This window comes from Vulpes vulpes, chromosome 11 (genome assembly GCF_048418805.1).
Source record: "Vulpes vulpes isolate BD-2025 chromosome 11, VulVul3, whole genome shotgun sequence".
In the NCBI taxonomy this organism is placed as follows: domain Eukaryota; kingdom Metazoa; phylum Chordata; class Mammalia; order Carnivora; family Canidae; genus Vulpes; species Vulpes vulpes.
This window is the reverse complement of record NC_132790.1, coordinates 29359071-29384596: the sequence shown is the minus strand read 5'-3', so window position 1 is coordinate 29384596 and position 25526 is coordinate 29359071. Positions and strand designations below refer to the sequence as shown.

General features: G+C 49.6%; 2 protein-coding genes across 4 annotated transcripts in view; one reads left to right on the top strand and one right to left on the bottom strand.

Moving 5' to 3' along the window:
* The window catches only part of USP35 (ubiquitin specific peptidase 35), a 52797-nt gene extending 45804 nt beyond the window's left edge, over positions 1–6993 (bottom strand). The window contains exons 1-2 of the mRNA XM_072726003.1: positions 6633–6993; positions 194–875 (exon numbers count right to left, since the gene is read on the bottom strand). Of these exons, the coding sequence (XP_072582104.1) occupies positions 194–866 (673 nt within the window). The 5' untranslated portion in view covers positions 867–875; positions 6633–6993. The remainder of the gene's footprint in view (positions 1–193; positions 876–6632) is intronic.
* Positions 6994–7081: 88 nt separating this feature from the next.
* On the top strand, positions 7082–22680 carry KCTD21 (potassium channel tetramerization domain containing 21). 3 transcript variants are annotated; one of them, XM_026010415.2, is made up of 2 exons: positions 7082–7244; positions 19544–22680. In XM_026010415.2, exon 2 carries the CDS (start codon positions 19574–19576, stop codon positions 20354–20356), a length of 783 nt encoding a protein of 260 aa, XP_025866200.1. In that variant the 5' UTR covers positions 7082–7244; positions 19544–19573; the 3' UTR covers positions 20357–22680. The 3 variants fall into 3 exon arrangements, with proteins under 3 accessions (XP_025866200.1, XP_025866201.1, XP_072582106.1); XM_026010416.2 differs by having other exon boundaries at positions 7202–7286; XM_072726005.1 differs by lacking the exon at positions 7082–7244 and adding an exon at positions 7812–8236.
* Positions 22681–25526: the final 2846 nt, after the last annotated feature.

The window sequence follows — 25526 nt, the reverse complement described above, 5'->3', positions numbered from 1 at the left end:
CGCCCCCTTCTGTTGTCTCACTCACCGGTCCTCCTCCTGCCCAGCTTAATCTGGGCCCAGCACCCACCCCAGGGGAGGCCCAGAGCAGGAGCTCAGGGCAGCCCTGCTACTAAGGGCAGGCACGCTGCGTCTCCCCACCTGGGAAGTAGCCCCTGACGCGCACCTGCCACGCCACGCACCAGCCCCCACGCACCTGTGCAGGAGATGACGGCGAACAGCTCCTTCAGGCAGGGTAGGATGGCGGCGGGCTGGGCGCGCCACAACTGCGCCAGGAGCCCGCTCACCTGCTGGGCCTGCTCCAGGAACTCCACGGCGCCCTCCTCGCCCTCCGCGGGGCAGCGGAAGCGGCCGAGGCAGCGCACCAGCTGCTGGCAGAAGAGCAGGCGGTGAGGCCCGTCGGGGACGCAGCGCGGGTGCCGCGCCAGCAGCCGCGCCACCTGCGCGCAGGCCGCCGGCCCCGGGCGCTCGCACACGGTGCGCAGCACCTCCCGCCGCAGCAGCGCGAACACCTCGTCGGCCGCCGGCCCCTCGGGCAACAGCTGCAGGCCCAGCTGCACGCAGGCGAGCGCGCGGGCGCCCGGGGGGCCGGCGCCGCCCTGCAGCAGGCGCAGCACGCGGCGCGCGCTGAAGAACTCGGCGAAGACGTCGGGGTGGTGGCGGCCGGCCACGTGCAGCAGCTGGCAGCCCACGCGGCGGGGCAGCTCGTCCGCGCCGCCCACGTAGAGGCGCGCGCCCAGCGCCAGCAGCGCCAGGCACTGCTCGCGCTCCAGCGGCTGCCGCGCCGCCTCCAGCACGCGCCGCACCAGCCCCTGCTTCACGCTCGCCGGGTACGAGGACGTCACCACCGCCTCCAGGATCTTGTCCATGGTGCCACGCTGCAGGCGACAGGGAGCAGGGTCACACTCTGCCCAGCAGGTCCCGTTCCCCAAGGGATCCCCCTGCGCTACGACTTGGGGCGAGCAACCGGCCACCTTTCTGGGCCTCCGTTTCATCACCTGTGGAATGGGGCGAGGATACCTCACCGGGAGGTACTGCATGAAGCTAAGCGCAATGCCTGGCATGTAACGAGCCCCAGGGGGTTGTAGTTATTGCTGATGAGCGCCTTGCCATGGCAGTATCTGAGCCTTCCACCCGACTCTTTTGCCCTTCTCTCCCCAGGCCTCGCTGGTGACCTCATCCACTCTTGAGGCCAGTAGGAGCTGGATATAAAAGCTGTTGTCCCGTATCTTGGCCAAGCCCTGTCCTGTTGGGGAAGATGAGCAGGGACACACACAAAAATCACACCTCCAGGGAGGGAGAGCAGTCCTAGGGTCCCAAGGAAGAACCAACGGGGAGATCCCTGCATACTTTATTCTGCCCCAAAACAACTTCTTGTTGTATCTCAAGTGACCTACGCCTTTCCAAGGCTCCACTTCTTTGTGTATGCTGTGCCTTTTGCCTGAAACATCCTATCTCTCAAGACCACCACCACCACCACCACACACTCACACAGCCAAACTCCTGTTTTCCTTCGAAGCTTACCTCAGACACCCTGTCTTCAATTAAGAATATCCCTGGACCTCCATTCCTACACCCACCTGTCGCTTATTCCTCCATTATAGCTGGGATCACATAATTCCCTCCAATGAAGCACAGCATATCATGTCTATGGCCTGGCCCCGCCTCCAGGCCTTGCCCCATAGCCTTGCACACTCAAGGCCCTGCCTGCCCCTCCCCAGCCTCAGCCCACACCAGTCTCTCACTCTTACCTCACTGTGTTCTCCCTGTTGCTGGGCCCTTCGCCTAACTCCTCCCTCCCCTCCTTACTTGACTCACCCTGCAGACTTTAGCCCAAACTCACTTCTTCAAGGTAGCCTGGCCTAACCTCTTTGGGTCAAACACAACTGTTAACAATTTCAGAGCACCTTGTCCTCCTTTACAGCAATTATCATAACTCCTTAGTTGGAGTCAGCCTCCTCCACCATACGATACAGGTTCCTGAGGGCAGGAACCATGTCTGTTTTGTTCCCTCACCTAGGCCAGTGCCTGGCACAGTCGGCATTTGTCAAAGAAGCAAAGATGTAAAATACAGTGTTACTACTGCTACTTATGCCTCTGAGCAGAAGTAGCCTTCCCTTTGCCTTTCCTCTTCCTTCGGGCAGTTTCCTGGAAGCCTGTCTCCCAAGCTGACCCACTTTTATTCCCGATTCTCATGCTGGTTCACAAAGATAAAGCTTTTTCTCCTAATATCCAACTTTCAACTCCTAGAAGACAGGGCCATTTCTTTGCTTCTTCATATAATCCCACTCTAGGCAGGACATGAGATAAGGTTCAGCATACAGTAAGCGTTTAAACTTACTGGCTAGTAAAAACTTCTTGAGACCTGACGTTAGTGTGAAGATAAGCCAGACATTCACTAAATGAGGCGCCAGAAACCTTTATTCAGAACCACAGATACTGTGGACCTGGACACTGTGCTAGGCCCTATGGAGACGCTCCTTTCACTGTCCTAGCTCTTGGCTGAAGCCAAGCTTCCATTATTGCATGTGTTAAATGCAATGGGCCCATTTGTCTCTCTCTCTCTCTCACCAGGCTGTGAGGTCCTCAATGGCTGGCATCTCTGAGATTACTGTGGGTAAAGCCAGAGTACAGATCAGTGGTTCCCAAACACTGGCTTGGCTGCCTCCGAACCACCTGGTAACTTAGCACAGATTCATACACCCAGAGCCCACTCCAAGCCTCCTCGAATAGTGTGTTAAACTCTTTTTACTCTGAATGAGATTCATCTGGAAATGAAGTCCGCTTCCCATCCCTGTTACTTATACTCTCTCAGTCTGTTTCCACCCTTCAGGACTGTTGTTAAATATAAAGTCCTCAGCATGATGCTGAGCACAGGGAAGTGCTCAATAAATCAGCCCCCTTCCCTTTAGAAGCAAAGTCCTCGCCCTTAGGAACCTCCAGTCTGGTGGCAGAGGCAGATATGTTGGTAAAGAGTGCCAACACAAGGCATAATCTCAAAGGCCTTTACCGGGTCTTTAAAAACTGGTCTCGCTTCATCCCGGTCTTCTCTTTCCTAGGCAGTGCTTGTGACCAACCTCCCAGGTAAACTATCCCTGCAAAACCCTACCCCTACCCTCCAGGCCAGTGGACTTAATATGCTTTCAACCCAGGATGCCAAGAAATCCTATTATTCAGGCAGCCAAGAAGAAACCCTAATCGATGAGATATTGACCTCATATGTGGAGGAAGAGGACCTGGGAGCAGGCAGAAATGGAGTTCTGGGGCTACAGAAGGTTCTGGAAGTGGAAAGAGACTAGGAATGACGAGTCCTACATTCTAATGTGACCTTGAGCAAATTTTATTCTAGTCTTGCAACTCATTATGTGACCCTGAGCAAATTGCATCATGATCCTCTTTTAGTCTTCTGTAAAATGGGGATAAGTGATATCAGGCTGAACCACATGAAAGCAAAGGAGCAGATGTTGGCAATTTCATACCATTCTACAGGATACCTTTGCACCTGGCAGCTGGAAACCCGTTTGTGGTGCCATTCTGTGAGGGCTGTGATCTCTGGGGCCAGCCGTGCAGCCTCTGAGCAGTCTGTGGCCTGGCCACTCCAAACAAGCCGTGCCTACCTGCCCCCACTCCCACACAGGCAGTCTGAGATCAGCTGTCACCATAGTCACCAACTAAACCCACTCAATGTCTTGAGTGCATTCATGCACTCATTTAGAGGCTTGGAGCTCACCTGACCTCACCACAGGCCACAGAAGAGAGGCAGGACAAGGCCTGATTTCCCTAGGGCACGCATGGGAAAGTGGAGGATCACCATGTGAGAGGGACACAGCCTTGGCGGGGTGGGATAAGAACCTGCACTTGGTCTCTGTAGGGGAGGAAGCAGCAGACCGCCACCATTACTCAGGAGAGGTTGGATTACTCCTCTAGGCTCTGGACAAGGAGATGGCCTGTCCACACTGGCTCTGACCCAAGAGACAGCTGCCCCGCACCAAACTCAGCAGCACGCAGCAGCCATATCCTCCCTCAGAAGAGCCAGCATAAAAAGCATGCGACCCAGGTTCTCTGCTTCTGAATTACCAGGTGACCTTGGGTGAATCCCTGCCAGGCTCCTCAGCTCTTTCACCTGGAGAGTGGAGACCATTTAAGCCCTAACAGGGAAGGGGACAAGGTATAAAAAAGAAGAGGGCCAGAGCAGTCATAAGTCTATTCTTGGGCCATCTGACACCCAGTGGGGAAACAGACACACACTCCTGATCTTGCTGATTCTACCAGGAAATTCCCTCACTGCCAACTAAGCATTTCCACTATCTCCTTCGGAGCTCCTGCAGCACCCAAGATCAGCTTCTCTTTACTTCTTGCTTGGACTAGTGCAGTAGTCTTCTAACCCCCATCTCCTCATTCCCTCCTTCGATCCATCCTCCAATAGCGGTATGTGTTGTGCAGAAGAGTCCAAGCCTTCGAATCTAGCCCTGGCACTATGCCCCATGGTGCCCATGGCCTTGAGGGAGGTGCTCTTTCACCATTCTGAGCCTCTGAACCCCAAAATGGGAGATGACCACCTGACCACCTCTTACCCTTTCCCAACCAGTGCTGCTGCTCTTCCCCAGGCCCTTGGCTTATACCTCTCATTGCTGGTGTGATAGCCTGAGGGTCCCAGCAAAACCCAGTTGGCTCCAGTGCAGATAGTAAGCATACAGGAACCTCACAATCCCTCCCCTAGAAGGCCCAGATCCCTTTATCTGTCCCTTTTGGATGACCCTCCACATTTCCATTGTGTATTGACAGGTCTCCATTCCTGTATGGTGAAGCCTGACTCATCTCTACCAACCTCAAAGCACGGTACCGTGTCTGTGTGTGTGTGTACACACAATGCCCTGCCCTTCCCCCATACACTGGGCCCCAATTCAGCCTTCCTCATCCCTCCCAGGTCTCTGTGACCCACCCTGCAAATATCATCAGATTAATCTCATTAGATGATAAGCTCCATCTTGCCATACCCTGCTCAGAACTCTCAAGGCTCCCCAGCCCCTTCAGCATAAGATCCAAACTCCTGAGCTTGACATTCAAGCCCTTTCTGTGACAACTGACTGATGGAGGGCAGGGGTGGACATGAACTTGACAAACACTGCTTGGTGACAAATCTGAAGGACTATGGTCAGTGGGCTTTTCCTGATGGCCACCTTTTGGTGATGTCCTCTCTGCTGGGAAAGACTTCTCCCTCTTCTGGCAAATTCTGACTCATCCTCCAAGGCCCAGGTCACATGCGCCCCCCCCCACCCCCGCCCCGGGAAGCCTTTCCTAACCCCCCTATAGTCCAAGTCTCTGAGCTTCTCAAGGCCATCTTTGCTTTTCTCATCCCTCAGCAGTGTCACTGGATTCAATGTCTATCTCCCTCAGCAGGCTGGGATCTCCTCTGGAAGGCGGTCCCATCCCTCATCTGTGCCCCGTGCCCAGCGCAGGACCAGGCACAGAGGAAAAGGAGTGCTAAATAACAGGTATGGTCCTGCATTTCCATAACCCTGAGACTCAAACATCAGCCAAGAAAGTCCCTACAGGGGTCCCTGGACAAGACTGAGCCATGTAGAAATGACTCAAACAACCAAAACTGAAGAAAAAGAAAAAGAAAAAAACTGTTCCTGGTTTGCCCTCAGGTCAAAAGCTCACAAAATCTCATAGGCCAGGGAGCGGGTTTCAGAAAGGTCTCATTCAGCGTCTCCCTTCCCCCAGACCACTGCTGACCCTCCAAGCCCCAACTCAGCACCTAAAAGCTGAGACGCCCATTTCTTCTCTTCTCTGACCCTCACATCCACTCTTCCTCCTCTGATTCCTCCGGGGTGCTAGAGCTGGTGAGGAGCACCCCACTCACCCACCCACCCAGGTCTCTGGACAACAGTATCTACCTCTGAATTTTGCTTCTACCCAAGGCAGCCCTGGGAAGGATCCCCTTGCCCTCCTACTGGGAGGCCCTTGTCTGGGCCACCAAACTGTCTCCTAGAAAGAAAGGGTTTTACTGGTAAAAAGCAACTACTCTTTAACTGATGGGGAATGGGAGGAGAGGGAGCATATATTCCCTTCTCAGGAACCCACCACAATCACCCATCCCTGCTGGGGCCACCCCTCACATACTTAAGATAGCCACGTCCCCACCCCCACACCAGGCTTTCTGGAAGGGCGGGCACCAGGCTAACACAAGGAGTCTCAAGTCTTGTAGGGAGAAGTACGCCCGGGAGAGGATGCTGAGAAGAGCAGAAGCCCACGCCAGGCGCCAGGCGGTTGCAACCTCTGAGCTCCCCAGTTTGCGCCTGTGTTAGCCCCACCCCTCCCTCCAGTTATACCGGCGCACCGGCGTCCAGCCCAGGCTGGGGCTGCGGACCCCACGAAAGGCCAGTGAGCTTCATTGTATTAGGGGAGAGGACCGGATCACCTCCAAACACAATTGATGAAGGAGGCTGAAGCCCAGAGAGGGGCAGCTACTCGCCCAAGGTCACACAGCGAGGCCCAAGATGCACCTAGACCTCCCTACTCCCAGCCCCAAACTCTCAGAGCCCTTCGCGCGTGCCCACCAGGGCTCTCGAGCCGCCGGGGTGCAGACACTCCCTCCCCACAACCTGCACACACGCCCCCGGCCCCCTTACCTCTGGGACCCCGGTGGCCCCTGCCTCAGAGCAGGCTCCTGGGCGGGGCGCTCAGGCCTGGCAGGACTAGGCTAGGCCAGCCTAGGTCAGGGCGAGTCCTCTGCTCCCCCTGGAGTGGGGACGCCCTCCGCCAAGTCCCAGCCGGCAGGGATGCTGCTTTCACTGCAAAGTCCAAACTCCCCACCCAGCTCTGTACAAGCTTGTACCCAGGGAGCCCGAGTCAGCCGCGCCGCTGCGGGGCTGCGGGGCTGCGGGAAGAAGCGTGGGGAGGGGCGAGGTGCGGGAAACAGGGAGGAGCCGGAGCGGGGGCCACCCCGCGAACCGCCACTCAGGCCGCGTCCCCTTTAAGGCCAGCCGGTCTGAGCTCTGGCGGGGGCGAGGAGGGGAGATGGAGGGCTCACTGCAATGCCTCCTGGGAGATGGAGTTTGCGCTAGGCGTGCCGTGCCGCACAGAGCCCTTAGAGAACTACAAGTCCCGGAGTACTGCGCGCGGCTCCCGCGCCGCCACGCCCCTGGGCTGGGGCTGGGCTCCGGCCCTCCTCCCCCGCCCCCCCCCCTTGCAAAGCTGCGCTGGCCGCCCGCGGAGGGGAGGCTGCAGAGCGAGGGCAGGAGGTGGGTGCGGCGCGGCCGGGGACGCGGGCGCAGAGACAGCCGGTGAGGGGACGTGGGCCCACCTGGCACCTGCCCTACTATGAGAGGTCATCTTTCCTACCTTAGCCTCGCCATTCTCATCTGTGCAATGGGGATGGCATCGCCAGAGGCTGCGGGGGAGGGGGCGATAATTGGGGAGAGGGGGCGGAGCTGGTGGAAGGAGTCTGGATGATGGGGAAGGTTGGAAAAGCCCGGATAAAGAGGGTCGAGACTGTGGGAGGAGTCTGGTGGGGGGGGCAAGGCTGGGCGGAGTCTCTAGGTGTGGAGGAGAACTCGGGTGAGGTCGGAGAGGCGGTTGCCCAGGGCTCGGAGTCAGTGCTGAGAAAGCCGATAAGCCAAGCCTAGGCTAGACTGGTTGGAATGGGCCAGAAAGCACTGGAGGAGGGGCGGAGACACAAAGATGGAAAGATCCTTCCCGGCCGCGGAAAGCCCAGGGTCGGCCGCGCGCTGGCTGGGTTTGGGTACGGGAGACCCCGAGTGGGCAGACCCCGTGAGTGCACAGAACACCTTCCTTCCCTTTCTTTATAGAAATAAAGAGCCCATTTCTTGAACCCAGTGCGTCACACACATGATCTCGTTCAACTCGCATACCCTGGAGAGGCATCACCATTATCTGTTTACAGGAGTAAAGAGAAATGAAGTTGGCCAAAGCCACCTAGGACTCCTTACTCCAAAGGACCCTGCTTTATTTCCTGCAGTCCAAGGAGGCACAGGTTTAATCTGGAGTGGATGGCAGGGAAGAAACAAAAGTTTAGATGACCCGCCCTATGCAGGTTGCGTGACAGGGCCAACCTGTAAGGCAACCCTCCTACGGATATTGTGAAGATGAAATGAGAAGCTGCATTTGAATTGTATAAATTATAATGGTTGTCAGGTGCAGGAAGACCCTAAGGAAGAGAGTGATTGAAATGGAGTGCTTGTGCCTGAGGAAAACCACAAGATGAAGCTTAAGAGTAAGCAGAGAGGATGAAGGAAAATTCTGGAAGAGGATGGGGGGATGGTGGTGGTTGTTGGGCATCTCTGCCACTAAAGAGAATGCAAATGGGGAAGTTGGGTTGCCAGGTCAGGTGGCCTCCCGCCTCCAGCTCACCTTTCCCTATGCTGTGCCCTGCTAGGCAACTCACTGCAGGTTCTGTGTGTGTTACCTGAGTGTAGACAGCACTGTTTCCCACTACAGTGTGGGTTGTGGGGTAATGGAGCAGCCTGTGGGCTTCTTAGAGATATGAACTGGACCGAACAGGGCTGAAGATACAGCTGTTGAGCGTGGGGTGGCCAGGAAGGGGAGGTGAAGGGCAGTGCTCCCATATGGACCTTAGGGCTGTGAGCCAGTCTTTTATTGTGGTGGACTGAGTAAGGGGGTGGGTGGGTGGAGGGAGTCTGATCTGGTTTACTGAGAGACACTTTACTCACTCTGAGTATTGTCACCCTTGAAATTTACCCAGCCACGGTCAATCTCTCTCCTACACAGTAGGAATTCCTACATTTACTTCCAGGTGGTCACCTGGGCCTTCCTTAGATTCCAAGCGGAAACTTCAAGGAAGTGTTTTAAAATAAAAAATGTTTTAAAATTCAGGAAATGGTAATAAACCTCCCTATTGGTAGATCTCAGTCTGGGGTGAGGAAAATGGATCTGACTAAGCAGGGGAAGAAATTTCCCCTTCTGATAGTCTGCCTGCTTCAGGGAATTGAGAGGGGCGAGATCCCAGCCTCAGCAGGCTAGCCAGGCACCCAGCTACTCAGGTAAAGCAGCTTCTGTAAGGGGTGAAGATAAAATGCTCTGGCAGTGTAGAGAAGGAAGGAAGGAATCCCTGTTGAAGGGCCTGGCAGATGAATGGGATTTTCCTTCAAATCGCAGGCAGAAGGGATGCCAGATACCAAATTGCAGAGAAAGTAGAGGGCCTGGCATGGTTGGTCTCTATGGGAGGGATAATAATAGTATCTACTTCATCTATGAAATCAGCAGACATAAAGTGCCTAGCATAGGAAAAATCGCTTAATAAATGTCAGCCATTGTCATTACTGCTATAGTTACAGTCCCCACCTATCCGGCAATCGACCCAGGCCCACACAGCTAGCCTGATTCACACACAGGCCCAGGTGATGTCAAAGCCCCTCCAGTTCTTTTTGCCTATCCACAACATTTCTGAGGCCCAGGATGGGCCCCTCTTTGTGAACATTTCTCAGTGAGCTATAACAGGAGTTTCTTTCTTGTGGTAACAGAACCTCTGGGTTCTGGAGGAGGCAGGGGGAGCAAGTCAACAACCATCTGTTCCCAGCCTGGATCCTAACACAGAGACAGGCAGTCCTCGCGTTATGGTTTCTCTGAGTGGTGGTTCTATGTAAAGAGACCGGTCAGGTTTAAATTCTGTCTCCTCCACCAACTGTGGGCTCTTTTAGCTTCACTCTGGTTGGCTACCTCATCCTCCAAGAAACAGCAGCAATGGGACGCCTGGGTGGCTCCGTTGAGCGTCTGCCTTTAGCTCAGGGCATGATCCTGGGATCCAGGATTGAGTCCCACATCAGGCTCCTTGCAGGGAGCCTGCTTCTCCCTCTGCCTCTCTGTGTCTTTCATGAATAAATAAGTAAAATTAAAAATAAATAAAATTAAAAAAAAAAAAACCAGCAGCACATGGAGAGGAAAAGACTAGGTTGTAATGCTTCTTGGGAGTAGTAATAACAAGCCTGTGTACTGAACCTGGCTGTTTATTGTGGTCGGGCACTCTGACTGGAATTTTACATCTGGAGTCCCTAAGAGGGAAGCATTCTTTTCTTCCCCCTTTCAAAATAAAAATATTTTTAGAACTTTCAAGGCTACAGAAAAGTTCAAAGAATGGCCTTTCACCTAGCTGCACCAATGTCACCCTTTGCTGATTTTCCTTTCACCACACAGACACGCCTTTTTGCTGAACTATGTAAAAGTTACAGATGTCTTGACACCTGTCCCCTAAATTCTTCAGCATGTATCTCCTAATTACAAAATTCTCCAACATGACCATAATACTATTCTCATACCTAAGAAAATTTGAAAGAAGTCTAATAAACAGTGGATGCTCAAATTTCTCCAACTGCCAAAAAATATCTTCTGTAGGTTATTTTTTTTATTATTGGAGTTCAATTTGCCAACATATAGCATAACACCCAGTGCTCATCCCATCAAGTGCCCCCCTCAGTGCCCATCACCCAATTACCCTGTAGGTTATTTTTTTTATCAAATGTCATCAAGATTCATGCATGATAGTCCTATCTCTTTAATCATCTCATTTCATCTAGATAAGCCTCCTCCACCTGTGTGAATTTGTGTTTGATTCTTTTATCAGTGATTAGTCAGGGTTCTTTTTTCTTTCTAACGATGCTGTGTCCTTACTGCATCACATCGGGAAGTATGTGATACCAGGGTCCTACCATCCCTGAGTGCTAAATTCGATTGTTGGTTAAGGCCGTGATTGCCTGATCTCTCCATTTTTGTAATTTTTCCCTTTGTAATTAGTCTTTGCAGTGGTTCTTTGAGACTGTCCAAATTGTGTGCTCCCTGTTCTCACTACATCCGTTGGTGATCCTTGCCCAAATTGCAACATTGAGGGTTTCAAAATGGTGATTTTTCTAAGTATGCCATTCTTTCTGTATTTATTGGCTGGTATTCTTTGTTATAGAATCATTTTTTCCTCTGTGTGTGTCTTTCTCTCTTCTTCCCATCTCTTTTTTTTTTTCTTTTTGGAGTAACATAGACTCATAGTTTTGGGGGTTTTTTTTGTTTTGTTTTAAAGATTTTATTCACTCAAGAGAGACACACACAAAGAGAGAGAGAGAGGCAGAGACATAGGCAGAGGGCAGGGAGCCCAAATGTGGGACTCGATCCCAGGACCCCGGGATCACGCCCTGAGCCGAAGGCACACGCTAAACCGCTGAGCCACCACCTGGACGTCCCTCATGATTTTTTTTTTTAATTCAATGTGTGATATATATAGCCCATTATCATCATTAATCTTTTTTGGTACTCAAATTATTCCAAATTTGGCCAAGGAGAGTCCTTCAGGCCAGCTCCTCTGTTGTGTTTTGGTATCATTGAGATATAAATCACATGTAACGATTTGATATATGTATATATTGTGAAATGATTACCATGATAAGTTTAGTTACCATCCATCACAATGCAGAGTTATAAAAATATTATTTTTCTTTGATAAGAACTTTTAAGATCTCCTCTGTTCTTTGGACAGGATCTCATTAATCTTTGATTGTTTCTTTGCTATCTGGCAAGAGATGTTCCAGGCTCACCTTGCATTTTTTTCTGTCAAAGTCCTGTAATCATCAATTTCCCCAGGAAACCCTGGTTTCTTTTTGTAGGAGATAACATTTAGAAACCAAGGACTGGGGCCAGGTGTGCTCATTGTTACTGGAATATCATTTCTAGGCTGTTTGAGCAGAGCTAAGAAATGAATAAATGGATGAATGGGCAGGCAGATGAATAATTATCAGTAGATTTACTATTGTTGCAACTGGTCCTTACTGTGTAGAAAGAATAGGTTGCATAGCAAGTAGTTTCATTATGGAAGCTCAGCGGACAGTAATGTAGGAAATTGCATAGAAAGCCCATGCCTATTGCAGGACTTCATGAGTGGACAGACTATTATCTAAAACCTATGTGGCTGGCTTCAGTCTTTTGCTCAAAACCTAGACTAGAGAAGACACCAGGCTGCCTCCAAAGGACTGGTTCTCTGAGGAATGCCCAAGCCCAGAACCTCCTCCAGGTCATGACTCAGAAATCAAGAATGCAGATGAAGCCCTGGACCAGGGATTTATTTGCTCTGCATTGGTGAAATAAGAATAATGTAATCTGTCCTACCAGGATCCCAGAGTTGTTGTAAGAATATATATATATATATTTTTTATTTACCAACCAGTCTTTTCAACAGACATATTACAAAATTCCTTCTCTTTTTAATTGTTTTAATACTATAGTTTGAAATGTCATTGCATTATAGTGCTATTTAATACATTACTAGTAGTTACTAGTTATCTTAACTAGTATCTAAGGTAATTATTTTTCTTCAGATATTTTCAGGTTATCACTCATCAATTTCTCCAAAGTAAAATTTTAATCTTTTTTTTAATCCTTTGAAAAAATACTCTTGGGATTTGGACAAGGATAGCGTAACAACTGTAGTTGATTTTAGAAGAACTTTAAGATATTTCATCTCTCTCAGAAGTATTATAAGTCTCTATTCAAATCCTATTTATGCTCCTTAATAAAATATAATGGCTTATATTACTGGAGGGGGCACAAGCTTTGGAGAAAGACCTCATTTGGAATTCTAGTCTGCTGCCTCTAACTGTGTGATCTTAAGCAGCTGTCCTCGTTACTCTGTGCTTCAATTTTATAACCCTAAAAATTGGGATGATACTTATACCTACCTCACAGCATCAGTGTGGTATTTTAATGAAACAATCTATAAGAAAATGCCTCACATAGCTCAGGGCATGTCCTCAGTTCTCAGGAAATTTTGATTCTCTATGCCCTGGTCTTTATGTAGGTCAGAATCAAATTGAGATGGCAAGTATAAGAGCACCTGGTAAGAGATAGGAGGGGCACGAGTGCCAGATCTCTCCAACAGCCACTGCTCACAGCACAGACTTTGCAGTTAGACGGGCCTAGACTTGAATTCTGGGACTACCACTGTTTGGGGCAGGTTCCTACCTCTTAGAGCCTGAGGTTCTCATTTGTAAAGTGGAGAGAATACTTTTCCTTGAAGGAGTATTGAATGAGCTAATACGTGTAACACAACTAGTGCAGGTATGGTACACAGCCGGTACTTAACAAGTATTAATTCTATCCTTCATGAGCATTGCAGGAACAGGTGGGTTCCAGGACAGAGTTTTAAAGTAGGACTCTTGAGCAATGCCTTGGCTGCCCTTCCTTACAGGACATCTGCTCTCAAAGAATTCTATTTTCTGTGGCACAGAAAGTAGAGGTTGCAACCGGGTGATTTTCAGGCCCCAGACTAGAATTGCCCTTCACATGGCACCCAGAGGGGCCTTAAGATTCCCTCTCATTTGGGTCACAGACCCATTTCAGGGAGGACAGAATTCCAGCAGCAACTCCCAAGTCCCCAGGTCCCCTGGCCTTCCTAACCCAGTCAGATGGCCTGAGGATCCGCAGGGCATAATTTCCTGGTTTGACACCAGTCATTTTCTCCAAGAGGTAAATAGGGCTGAGCTTTTTTCTTGGTTCTTTTCAAGTTGCAAGGCAGACTTAGAAAGTCTCCTGCTTCAGAAAAAATTACTCATTCAGAAGCAGTGGTGGGATTTCTTTTATCTATTTCCTGATTCAGTTTGCATTCTCATCCATCTTTCTTTCTTTTTTTTTCAGATTTTATTTATTTATTTGAGAGAGAGAGAGCACCAGGCAGGGGGTAGGGGCAGAGGTAGAGGGAGAAGCAGAGTCCCTGCTGAACGAGCTCACTGCAGGGCTCAATCCCAGGACCCTGAGACCATGACCTGAGCTGAAGGTTGACGTTTAACCAACTGAGCCACCCAGGCTCCCTTTTCATCCATCTTTTCTACTCTGGCTTTGAAAAACCTGGCTTTTCCACTGCTTTGTCATTAGACATCATCAGCTGCTGTTGAAATAGAAGGGCTTGGGCCTCTCAGTGGACTTGCCCTGTGTCAGCCATAGAGGCATTCTGGGCCATCTCCAGGTCCTGTCCCCACGTTCTTTGATGGGAGGGGCAGAGCCCAGGCTGCCAGTGGACTAGCCACCCAAGGACCCTACCCATCTGGTCTAGACAAAAAATAAGGGAGTGTGCATCTCTCAACTCACGTTGAGGAAGGATGAATGATCAAAGGTGTTGGACCCACACAGAACTAGATTCAGATCCCAGCTCCTCCACTGACTCTTCAACTTTCTGAGCCTCAGCTTCCTCATATCTCACAGGGTGCTTATAAAGACATTGAATGAGAAAATGCATATACAGCATTTAACACAATGCTATCATATTTTTCTCTATGTTTTTGTTACAAATAAAATGCCACTAAGTGTTACATGAAGCTCCTCAGGTAGTGAGAACAGGTGAGCACTCAGTAAATGGTAGCTATCTTGCCAAGAAGGACAGTATTTTTAAAGGATCCTTTGGAGATTCTTAAATTTGTTTGAAGCTATTACAGCTTTTTGTCACTATTACAACTCTTCGCAGCCTGAGAGGGCTGAGGATGGGCTCTCTGCTAGCTGGCTGTGTGTCCTGAGCAAATCATTAGTCTCTCTGAGTCCCATTTTCCTATCTGCCAAATGGAGAATATTGCTTACTTTTAGGGTTGCTATAAGAATTTAAAAAGCTGGTGACTGTGAAGGCCTTGGAAGTAGTAAAATGCTCAGTAAACGTTCATTCCTTTTCTGTCTCAGTCTCTCCATGCTGCCCTCCTCCCATCCCCATGTCACCAGCATTGGTTATGTGCTAGGCAGTGCCCATGCAGGGACATGAGATGTGTCATTGCTCTCAAGGAGATCACAACTTAAGCAGTGGTTTTCAAAAATACATTTTATCACAACCCCCCAGTATGAAGATATATTTTATATCACAATCCAGTTCATATACAAACTGAAACAAAAGTTTCCCAATAATATATGTAGCCAGTTACAACCCATTGTATTGCTTTCATGACATGATCACAATCTTGATTCATTTTCCAGTTTATGAAGTCATGTACACATAGTAAAATTTCCCCTTTTGAGGTATACAATTACATAAATTTTGTAACCTTTATAACAGTCATTTGACTACCACTACATTGAGAGATAGACTATATCTATCACTCCAAAATATTCCCTCTTGCCTCTTTGTATTCAGTCTCTTCCCCAGTCCAGGCCTGAGCAATCACATATCTGATTTCTCTCTCTACAATTTTGCCTTTTTCAAAATGTTCTATAAAAAAAAAAAATGTTCTATAAATAGGATCACCTGCCGGGATGCCTGGGTGGCTCAGCAGTTGAGCATCTGCCTTTGGCTCAGAGCATGATCCCATGGTCCCGGGATTGAGTCCTACATCGGGATCCTCATGGGGAGCCTGCTTCTCCCTCTGCCTATGTCTCTGCCTCTCTCTCTCTCTTTCATCTTAAAAAAAGATTTTATTTATTTATTCTTATTTATTTATTCATGAGACACACACAGAGAGAGGTAGAGATATAGCAGGGGGAGAAGCAGGCTCCCTGTGAGGAGCCTGATGTGGGACTCGATCCTGGAACCCTGGGATCACATCCTGAGCCAAAGGCAGACGCTCAACCACTGGGCCACCCAGGCGTCCCATAAATAAAATCTCTAAAAAAAAAAATTAGGATCACCTGCCATGTAACCTTTTGAGGCCAGCTTTCTTTTACTTCACATAATGCTTTTGAAATTCTTCTGTTGTGGTATAAGTCAGTAGCTCGTCCCTTAGTATTCCTGAGTCATTCCCTTGTATGGTTGTACCACAGTTTGTTTATCATTTACATTTCAGTTGTTTCCAGGTTTGGGCAATTATGAATAAGGCTGCTATAAATACTCAGGTACACGTTTTTGCATGGATGTATGTCTTCATTTCTATGGGTACATAACTAGGAGTAGGATTGCTGGGTCATGTGGAAACCAAATGCCAAACTGCTTTCCACAGTGATTGTACCACTTTGCATTCTCACCAGCAATGCATGAGAGTTTCCATTGCTCTGTGTAGTCAGCAGCATTTGGTGCTATCGGATTTTTTTATTGGAGCCATTTTAATAGGCATCTAATGGTCTCTAATTCTAGTTTTAATTTTCGTGTCCCTCATGACTACTGCTCTTGAGCATTTTCTCATGTGTTTATTTGTCTATATGCCTTCTTTGGTGAAGTATTTGTTTAGATTGTCTGCCTGGTTTTTCATTAGGTTGTCTGTTTTCTTCTGAGTTTTAAGAGTTCTTTATATATTCTGGTTAACAATCCTTTATCAGATCTATGTTTTGCAAATATTTTCTCCCAGTTTGTCTTATTTTCATTTTCTTAACAGTATCTTTTGAAGAGAATTTTTTCCTTTGGATAAAGTCTAGTTTGTCGATTTTGTTTTGTTTTGTTTTTATGATTTGTGCCTTTTGGGTCCCAGCCAAGAAATCTTGGCCCAACCCAAAGTCATAAAGGTTTTCTCCTGGAAGTTTTATAGTTTTCAAAAGATTTTATGTTTAGGTCTATGATCTGTTTGGAGTTAATTTTTCCTACATGGTCCAAGATATGGGTTGAGGTTCTTTTTTTGCATGTGGATTTCCAGTGAGCTGCATCTTGATAAAGCCAGGGAGGAAGACCATGATCATAACATGATGGATTGGTGGGCACTGCCAGGGGGACTGTGCAAAGGGCCAGGAAGCCCAGGTACTAGGCTCAGGCAGTTGCGTGGCTGGGAAGAATTCACTGTACCTTCAGGGGAAGAGAAATTCTGTATTAGGCCATCTGGTAGCCATGGAACATCCAGTTGGAGATGTCCAGCAGACAGCTGAGTGCACCCCAGGGGCTGTAGCTCAGTGAGGATGGTTCATCTCCACCTGACCACAAGCCCCCCACCAACACCCCGGAGATGCCAGTTCCTGTCTTCATGTGTAATGGTGCCTTTTACACCGGGTGGGGCCTGTGCATCCGTGATGGTGGACACAGTGGTACTGCCCCTAGAAAATAGGGTGTTAAAGGACTGAGCTTTGTGACTTGTGGGCATGGGGAGAATACCACAGAGCGGGGGCAAGATGGTCAGAAAACATGGCACCTAACTAGTCTCTTCCCCATCTGCCTGCCCCGCCCTCTCCTCAGATGATGACAGAAGCCACATGGCTGGGAGGCAGAGGCAGGAAAGCAGCTCTCCTGCCTTTGCAAGCAGAGAAATAGGAGTTTGGGTATCTACCCAAGAGCCCCCAGATATGCCCTGGGGCTCCTGACTGCCTCCCCCACCCACAGTGCTCTTTAGTACTCTTCAGCACTAAATTCAATGGAGATATGGGGTCTGGCCCACAGAACCACGGGGAAAGATAGCCCAGCCTCTCCGATGGCTGAGTCTGCTCTTTCCATTGGAGCTAAGCCACTTTGCAGAGCCTGGCCCTTAAGTCAAGGAGAGAGACTGACAACTAAAATATGCAAATTACTATCTAGAAAGAAAGGGAGATCCTGGAATAAGGAAGGGGGCAGCCCTGTCTCCTGGGTCCATCGCCTCCTGGGCCCTCTGGAGACCAAACTGACCAGACCCAGCCCCGAGCCAGAGCACCTCCCCCCAGCTGCAGGGCTCTGCACAGCCCCTCGCCCCACCCCTTCTGTTGGACTTCCCCACTGTCTAGCAGCCCATCTGCTCCAGGCTTCTGCCGATTTTGCAACTTCATCATGGCTTGTTTCTCTTCAGGCACTCCAGATGGTTAATGCCTTTCTGCAATATCAAAATGCCCCATGAGATGGGGAAGGAATTATGAGGGGACTGCCTCCCCGCCCCCGACAGTTCGGTGGAGCCGCTCCATCTACCAGCATGGCCTCCATCTTCTGGCAGGGGTCTCCATCCTCTGGAGTAAGGGGGCCTTGGTATAACCAGCCTCAGAAGGCAAGTGTGGTGAGGGTGAGAAGTGCTCTGGCCTGCTCGCCACACTTGCTGGATGACTTTGGAGGAAGTCCTGCCTGAGACTTCTGTTTTTCCATCTGAACAGTAAGCATGACAGGACTCATTCCTGACCCACTCCCACAGCTCTTGGCCCATCCCCCTCACCACTGCACCCTCACTACCTCGTGTCTTGGTGTCCTCGCCAGCTGGGCTCTTCTTTTGAGCAGAACTGGAGCTAATTCTACCCTATGCCCCTCAGGCCCAGCCTCAGGGAAGCATTGCCTAATCTGTTCCACAGGTGGGATCTTGGGAAAGTATCATGTGAGAAGCTGCAAGGGTACATCCCCTGCTTTCTAGAACCTTAAAGAGAAGTTAGACTCCAAGACTTCAGGTTGAAGGAGACTCACCAGCCTTAGACGCTAGAGGCTGCAAGGTGGCAGGGAAGGGGGGATTTGTTAAGAATCAGGTAAAGTTTCAGTTTGCACTGAAACTTAAGGTTTCAGAGGAGGCTGGGGTGTCTTCATGATGGGAAAGGGCAGGCCACCAGGAGCCAAGAGCATCTTCATAGCAGGGCAAGTTGTTAAAGGAGGATGAGATTCCAAGAAAGGCTATCAGAGCCCAGAGGTCTGAGTGGCCCATTGTAAGCCTGGGAAATAGATGGAAATGGCACTACTCATAGCCAGTCATTATGAATGCTTTGAGATAGAAAAATAATAAGACGTCATGGGTACAGCAGCAGGGGTGCCAGGCTTGGAGACATAAATCTCAGAACATTTGCTAGGTACTTAGAATGTACCAGTGTTTGGCTGGTAAGCATGTGCATATTTTTGTCTCTCATATAAAGGGACCTGGGTTTGAATCCTGGCACAGCCAGCCCTTCATCTCTCTGAGCATGGGGAATGAATCCTGGCAGTGTTCTTCATCTACATGATAGGAATGGATGGTAGTAGTATCTATGTCAAAAGATGTATGTAAGCAGATTGTGTAAGAGCGGGTAACAGAGCATCCATCCAGTCCAAGCACATTTTCTTTTGTTCCTTAGAACAGTGGTTCTCTGTCTTAACATTTTGAATCACCAAGGGTGCTTTTAAAAAACACCAGTTCTGGGGTATTAAAGACCACTTACAATGATCTCTGGAGGGTAAGACCCATACTTTGTTTTTTCTCTTTTTTTTTTTTAACCCCCTAGTGAGCCTAATGTGCTTTAGATGGTGTGGTTATTATCAACCATCCATTTGTTCATCAAGCATTCATTCATTTCAAGCTCTAGGACTGTAGACTTGATCTATAATAAGCAGTTGAGAACTATGCGTACATAGATGTTATGGACTGAATGCTTGTGTCTCCCTAAATTCTGTGTTGAAATCCTAATCTCCAGTGTGATGGTATAAGGATTTAGGACCTTTGGGAGGTGATTAGGCCATAGGAGTTGAACCCTCATGAACAGGATTAGTGCCTTTATAAAAGAGACTCCAGAGAGTTCTATTGCCCCTTCTGTTACAAGAGGACACAGAGAGATGGTCATTACCAGACACCAAATCTGCCTACACCTTAATCTTGAGCTTTCCAGCCTCCAAAACTGTGAGAGATAAATACTTAAGCCAACTAGTCTATGGTATTCTTTTATACCAACCCCCAACAGACTTAAGACAGCAGATATGGTTGGGTAATTTCTCACTTTTCTCCCTGTCTAGAACCACTTTCCAACACCCCAGCCTCCTGCCATGTCTGACCCCATCACACTGAATGTCGGGGGGAAGCTCTACACAACCTCACTGGCAACCTTGACCAGCTTCCCTGACTCCATGCTGGGTGCCATGTTCAGTGGGAAGATGCCCACCAAGAGGGACAGCCAGGGCAACTGCTTCATTGACCGCGATGGCAAAGTGTTCCGGTACATCCTCAACTTCCTGCGGACCTCCCACTTGGACCTGCCTGAGGACTTCCAAGAGATGGGCCTGCTCCGAAGAGAGGCTGACTTCTACCAGGTGCAGCCCTTGATTGAGGCACTGCAAGAGAAGGAGGTGGAGCTCTCCAAGGCCGAGAAGAATGCCATGCTCAACATCACCCTGAACCAGCGTGTGCAGACAGTCCACTTCACTGTGCGGGAGGCACCTCAGATCTATAGCCTCTCCTCCTCCAGCATGGAGGTCTTCAACGCCAACATCTTTAGTACCTCTTGCCTCTTCCTGAAGCTCCTTGGCTCCAAGCTCTTCTACTGCTCCAATGGCAATCTCTCCTCCATCACCAGCCACCTGCAGGACCCCAACCACCTGACTCTGGACTGGGTGGCCAATGTGGAGGGCCTGCCAGAGGAGGAGTACACCAAGCAGAACCTCAAGAGGCTCTGGGTGGTGCCAGCCAACAAGCAAATCAACAGCTTTCAGGTCTTCGTGGAAGAGGTGCTGAAAATTGCTCTGAGTGATGGCTTCTGCATTGATTCTTCTCACCCACATGCTGTGGATTTTATGAACAATAAGATTATTCGATTAATACGGTACAGGTAAAAGGACCCCAGCAACCCTGGTGGGGGGCTCCCAAGAAGCTCCACATCAGCCAAGATCTTGGAGAGTGTCTCACCAGTGGTGTGAGGCAGGGCGCTATACTAATCTGTATTAATCGCATAGCAGGACTTGATTCACCCCACAGTGCAGTCTACCTATAGGAATCCATGTGTCCTCTCAACGGAGCCACCTTTTTTCCTTGCCACTTTGAGCTAGAGATGGGCAGTTTGTCATGACAAATGAAGCATCTGCCAATGTGTCCTAAAGGCCACAGGAGGGCTTTCTGACTACAGAGGAATGGCTGGTTCTTCATGGGTACCAGCTCTCTCTGTATCACTAGGCAGTGCCTCTCTCAGCCCTCTGTGAAAGGAGCCCCTCGTGGAAGGGAGGGGGTGAAAACAGGGAGCTCCCTTCAGTTCCCCAGGACGTAAAGTCACCAGATAGTCCCACTCCTCCTGCTCCTCTGTCCCTAGGATGCAGCCGGGACCTTGGACTTGTTCACCCAGCAGCAGCCATGTTTGGCTGGCTCAGAAATGCAGAAGGATTTCAGAGCTGCGTTCTTGACCGACCCACACCGTGGCGGGGAGAGATTTGAGCTGTGGCATGGCCCAGACGAGGGAGCGTCCAGCCAGGGTTCAGAAGATGGGGATATCCCTCCTGACTGAGTCAAATGTAGTAGACATTTGGGGATTTCTCACTTCAGAGATGAGTTGTTGTCCCTACAAAGATTTTAAAGTATCTGGAGCCAGTGCAATGAAAGGCATTTCATGATGTGGACTGTTACATGATTTTTGTAATCCTTTTCCCAAGAATTTGAAGTATCATTGAAACAGGTCATTTTAAACAAATAATATTATGGACTCTCAGGGTTGGAAAAGAATCCAGGGGTCACTTAGTCCTCCCCAGCTCCCAGCACACCCCAACCCATGTGGGGCTGAGTGCCTCTCCCCAGGACCTTCAAAGTGATCATATATCCCTGCTTGCATACCTCCAGCAAAGGGAAGCTCATCATGCCCAAGGCAGTCCCTGCCATGACTGGCCAGAGCTGGCTATTAAAAAGCTCTTCCTTCCATCGAACCAAAATCTGTCTTTCCACTCCCATTTTCTAGTCTTGGTTCTAGACCTGCCTTCTCACCCACACGTATACTTTCTTTTTCAAAATAGCCACCTTAAGAAGCCAGACACTTAATCCTGACCATATTACTACTTTGGAATTAGGTTCCCCACTAGCATTTGTCTTCAGAACCAAGGTCAGCCCATCCTCCACCCACACACCCCCTACACCCACCATCCATTGTAAGTCAGTCCCATTTTGTGATGGCTTTGCTTTGTTTGTGACCACAATTTCACCCATCTTCTCACCAGCCATGGCTCCGCATAGCTTTTGACCACTTCCTGTTGGAGAATGAAGATTTGTCCTCCCAAGAAAGTGTTGCCAGAGGAAGGAGCCCAGGGGCTCCTAGGACAGGGTGCAGCAAGGAGCCCAGGAGTGGGCTGGACACTCTTAGAGTATCCTGTCCTACGACACTGCTCTGAAAGACACAGCCTTCCACTGTGGCACTGTTTCCTCCTTGAGGGAAGGTCTAGGGCAAGACACCCCAAGCCACCACTTCCCAGGGGGTGATGAACAGTGCAGGCCTCAGATCTGCACATTATGATTCATCCCTGGAAATGGCCTTGGAAGTTCCACAATTTTCCTCATTGGGCAGAGACCCTCAGACAAAACCAGGGAAGCCTAGTGACATAGTCACCCACAGGAGATGGGCTGAAGAAGGGGCGTCTTGTAGTTACAGCCTGGGGATAGGGAGCCGGTATGCTAGGCCGTGGGTAAAGTCTGCATCTGTTAGGTAATAAAGGCCTCTTCCTCCTACAGGGGGACCCAGGAGTCTCTGACAGCTGTTCCAGGCCACCAGGTCAATGGTACTCAAGAAAGTCACTCAGGGGAATCCAGATTAGAACAGGTTAGAACAAAAAAAAAAAAAAAAAAGAACAGGTTAGAACAGGTTGCAGAAGCTGTGACCACAACAGTTGAAGGAAGAAGTCTAGTAAATCACTGCTACCCGTTTCTCCTCCATAAAAAGTCTCTTTCTCCATCTTTTCGGTGCTTCTTAATTCACACAGCTTGATGTTAGAGAAAGTAAAGGACCTGTGAAGTCACTAATGTGCTATGTGACTTTGTGCAAGTCACTCACCTCACTGAGCCACCTCCATTTCTGCATCTGTGAAATGGGCATAACAATAATACATAACCCTACCTACCTCACAGGGCTGTTGTGAGGATCAAATGAAATAACGTATATGAGAATCCAATATACATGATAAATGGTGTTGCTATTTTGTGTCTGCTTATAAGGGTTGAAAAAAAAACCTGGCCTTGGAGTCAAGCTGACCTGAATCTGAATTCTGGCTCCTTTCCTCACTGTGTGACCTGGGATAGGTCACCAGGCCGCTCTGAAATGTTTCCTCCTGGGGTAACAACCCCACCTCCCAGTGTTATGTGACTTAAATGAGCTGTGAAAAATTCCTAGCTAGGCCTGGCACATAGGAACCCCATAAATGCTTGTTCCTTCAGGAAATAATCGTGATGCACTGCTGTGAGTACAGTTCAACAAGCCTATGTGGAGCACTTGGGGTGTGAGCCCCAAGGATGCAAACAGCCACAGTAAGTTCAATCTTGAAAGGCTCAGAGGACCACAAAATGTGCTGTGGGAACTTGGAGAAGGCAAATTCAGTTTTTAGCAAGGGCTTGATGGACGGCCAAGTTGGGCCTTTAAGGGTAGGTTGGGTTGTGACAGCTAAACAGGGTACCACTAGTACAGGACACAGCAGGAGCAGAGACCGGGGAGGTGGGCAGGAAGGGGGAGCCCTCACAGCTCCAGCACCAGGGGAGCAACAGGTGGTGCACTGAGCACACTCACTCTGCATCCCTCTCCAGTAAGTGCAGCCATCTGCCTGGCAAAACAGAGAGAGCATGGAGCGGTTCAGGGAGCAGCATCCCAGAGGACGAGTGAGTTGGAGTGAGCAGGCACTGGGAGGTGGAGGTGTGCATCTTGTGAGCCCTTCCCTGCCCTGAAGAAGACCTAATGCTGATCAGTGAGCTCAACCAGACTCAGTTTAGCCTTTCGCACAGCTAAGAGCTTTGTCCCAACTGAAGGGCAATACCAGGCACATGTGAGTTTGTTGACTCTCTCTTCCTGCCCCAGGTGTGGTGCCACACATGCAGAGGGATGGTCAGGAAGGGTGCTGGACAGAAGCCTAAGGCACCTTGGTGTTACCACTTCATGAGGCCAGTCACCACATAGGGCCCTTGCATGTTTGAAGGCCACCTCAGGCACTCCTTCCTGTGATCTTCCTGTGACCTCATAGCCTCAGAGTCACCTAAAGCCCTTTGCCCTCTTATGAAGGACAAGCCTTGAACCTTTCTGTTCTGCCTTCAGGCCAGAGCTCCCTGTGCAGAGGGAGCCATGGTATACTCCTGCCCTCCTCCCACCCCTGCCTGCATATATGCCAGTGCCCAGCACAGCTTCACTGGCCAGGATGCAGTCACTCTGCTTCTTAAACAGATGTATGGTCTCAAACCTAGCACTTTTGTAACTGCCCCTTGGTTCACCCAAAACGTCGAGGTTTCTTTTACAAATTACTCCTGAAACAGGCTACTATGACTGTGGCTGGGCCAAGGTCAGCCTGAGACCAGTTTCTCAGCTCACGTATCTAGATAACCAGCCCATCTGTCTACGGCCATACTACCCTGAACACGTCAGATCTCATCTGATAACCAGCCCATTCCTTTTCTGTGGTTTCTGCACTGACCCCAAGTCTGCCTGGGCAGGGATGGGGGGTGGAGGGTGCAGGGCTGATGGGGGAGTGTTGGCAGAGAAAGGAGGCCCTGTGATCCTCTTGCAGAGCAAAATAACCTTGATAACCAGCCTATCAAAGGGAAGGGCTGGGCTTTTTTTTACAGGTCCTGTGGGCTCCTGGATGACAGCTCCATCTGCCTAGACAGCCTAGTGACCTTAGTCTCCTTTAGAATCTTCAGGATAGCATGGCACCAAGCAAGGAACCATGGAGTCAGTCTGATGCCATGTGGGTTCACCCCTGTCTGGGGCATGGGACCAAGGGGGCCCTGAGGAGAGAAGTCAGCCTATGGAAGCCAGAGGTTCACTGAGCAAGCCACAGCACCCAGAACCCCATCCAATACAAAAGACAACAAAACAAGCCCTGTGGTGCCACTTTTGGCTTTGATTTCTGGGCAGGAAGTGCTTGTCTGACCCTCACTTACCCTGGTCCTATTTCCTACCAACTTCCTTGGCCCTCCCACCCCAATATACAAGGCATTTCAAAGCCTTTGTCAACATTTCCCAGTTAGCTGGCAGCCCTAGAGTGTTCTAGTCCGTTCTCATGCCAGGTCCCTCCCCAGAGCCTAGGTTCCTTTTTACTGAGGTTTTGGGTAAAGGCCCAGTTGAGTCACATTGGAAATCCTCTAGAGATCCTGCCAGCTAAAGACAAAGGTTAATGTGTTGTGACATGGGTACTCCTTCCCCAGCCCTAATTAGTTCACTTTATAAGCCCAGTATTGGTAATAAACACCTTTTGTTGGGTACCTCATAGGTTCCCAAGCTCCTTCACATCTATAGTGTCCTTTCACAGAACTCTAAATATGCCATGCTGTTCCACACCTCTGCCTGAGCTGGCCTTTCCTGCCATCTTCATAGCAAACATCTGCTCATCCTTCGGTGCTCTGCATGAGCCTTGCCTCCTTGGCTCACTGCGCAGTTAGTCCCAACCCCCTTTGCCACCCTACAGCTGGTGAGGACTTTTGCCATCATACTGCAGCTGCTCAGAGTGCTGAGCTGCTCAGTGTGTGTCAACCAGCCCTCAGAGTAAAGCCCTGATTTATAGCGTTGGCCAATTTCCATGGTGCAAATACTCTCACTGTAGTCAATTTCAAGTTACCAAAGTGATGTCACTGGTCATCAGGAAAAAGATGCATGCAATGGGCTCTGGAGAGCTGGGGGAGCCTGCCGCAGAACAAGAATTGCACGCTTGTGAGGGCAGGAGCTCTGTCTTGCTACTTGTATCACCAGTGCCCAGCACACATAAGGTGCTCAATTTGTTTGAAGGACCTCCGCCACCTGCAAAAGAAGACATTCTCACCCCCATGATGTCCTCTTCT